The sequence below is a fragment of the Myotis lucifugus genome, unplaced genomic scaffold, assembly GCF_000147115.1.
Source record: "Myotis lucifugus unplaced genomic scaffold, Myoluc2.0 scaffold_646, whole genome shotgun sequence".
NCBI lineage: Eukaryota > Metazoa > Chordata > Mammalia > Chiroptera > Vespertilionidae > Myotis > Myotis lucifugus.
The window spans coordinates 379,308-381,042 of record NW_005871694.1 but is presented as its reverse complement, the minus strand read 5'-3'; the positions used below and the strand labels follow the sequence as shown (position 1 = coordinate 381,042).

The following is a 1,735-nucleotide window of genomic DNA, read 5'->3' as shown; positions in this document are numbered from 1 at the left end:
GAACATAATATACCCCACTGCTTCTTTGTAACCTGTTTGTTTGTTTTTTTCCACTGAGGATACCATAGACACCTTTCCACATCAATAACTACAGAGCAACAACATGTTTAATGGGTGTCTGTTCCACTGTTTGGCCTTATGAGATTTTACTTAGCTAATTCCTTAATAACCAACACTTAGTAATGAGTTGGTTGCTTTAATATCTCATAATTATAACCCGGTTGGCCAATCACCTTCAGACACGCATCTCAGCGCGACTGTGTGGTTACGTCCTTAGAAAAACTGTAACTGCCAGCCAAGAGGTACATGCATTGAAGAGCTTTTCTTTAATTTTTACAAACTGCTGACCTCCAGAATGGTGATTCCAATTTACACTCCACTGGCCACCCTCGCTCTCAGTACTTAGCCACCTGTCAGGTGGGAAACAGTCTCTTTCGCATCACTCTCACTATGGCTGAGGCTGAACATCTTTTCAGACGTGTCCGTCTATCTATAGTTCTCGCTTTTGTTTTTCTAGTTTGAAAACTTTTCCAAAAGGGAGTCACCTTTTCCTTAATGGTTTACAAGAGCTCTTTATGTGAGACATGGACTATGTTCTTCTATTACTTTTTGTAACTTGTCTATTAAGCATCAGGAAGTGATCGGTTTCTGTATTTTTGTAGTCAGCCACTTTCCTGAAATATTAATTTTACATTATTATTTCTATCTTATGTCCATTATTACTTCTGGTGGTCTTAACTGCTTTTCCTGAGCAGTCTTATCATGCAATGATATCATCTCCAGGGAATGATTAGTTCTGCCTCTTTCTTGTCGGTACTTGTATATCGTTCCCTTATCGTATCTAATTGCGCTAACCAGTGCTTCTAGCACACAGTGGGCGCTTTCCCTTGACGTTACTGGGACTGCTTCTGGTTTTTATCACTTTCAGTGATTTTCTCTAAAAAATCTTTTCGAAGAAGTGCCCATAAATCTTGTTCTAATGAAGATTTTTAGCATTAGGAATAGGTATTAAATGTCACTGGATATCGCTGGGGCATAAATAGATCTGCCTTCCAAAAGAAATTTATGTCTGACTTAAAGCTACCTCAGATGCTTAATATGCTTTTTAAAAATGAGAAATAATGTTTGTGTGCTATGACATGATCTCAGGGGTTGGCAGTCTCGCGTAGGTGTCACCATGGAAACCCAGGCCCGCGGGAACCGCTGCACGCACAAGGTGAACTCTGCTTCCCAGGCGAGGTCAGTAGTGTTTTTCGGGAGGACACTGGAGAGCTTCTGAACGGGGTCGTTCAGCTGAACTTGGCAGCGGAGGTTGGCGGGGCCTGTAATCACACAAAGGCAGGCGCCGCCTTTTACTTTTGCTTCTTAACGGCTTTGAGACACTTCTGTATTCAGAGAAAGGCTAAGTAAAATGCCTAAGGTCTTGGCTCACCCACTTTCTTTCATTTGTCATTTATAAACTCTCAAAGCACCCCACTTCATTTGGGGTTAAAGATTTTATACCCCCACTGCATATGCAGAGCCCCGGACTGACCCCAAGTGCCTGCTCACCCCTCGGTTCTGGCTACAGGCACAGCCTCGAGGTAGGGGACCCTCCTGGGGACAACCTGAATACAACAGAGAGGTGGTCCCCACTTCTGGACAAGACTCACCACTTGGCTAAACCTGGGGACAACTTACCATGGGTGTGGTGTTTATACCTGACTCAGCTCCCTTCAAACCTTTTCTGGGTGTT

The 1,735-nt window shown here is 43.3% G+C and overlaps 1 protein-coding gene across 1 annotated transcript in view; it reads right to left on the bottom strand.

The window, feature by feature from the left end:
* Window positions 1-1,735, bottom strand: part of C2CD2 (C2 calcium dependent domain containing 2) — a 50,976-nt gene that overhangs the window by 17,347 nt on the left and 31,894 nt on the right. Inside the window, exon 6 of the mRNA XM_023746262.1 lies at window positions 1,082-1,361. Within this exon, the coding sequence (XP_023602030.1) occupies window positions 1,082-1,361 (280 nt within the window). The remainder of the gene's footprint in view (window positions 1-1,081; window positions 1,362-1,735) is intronic.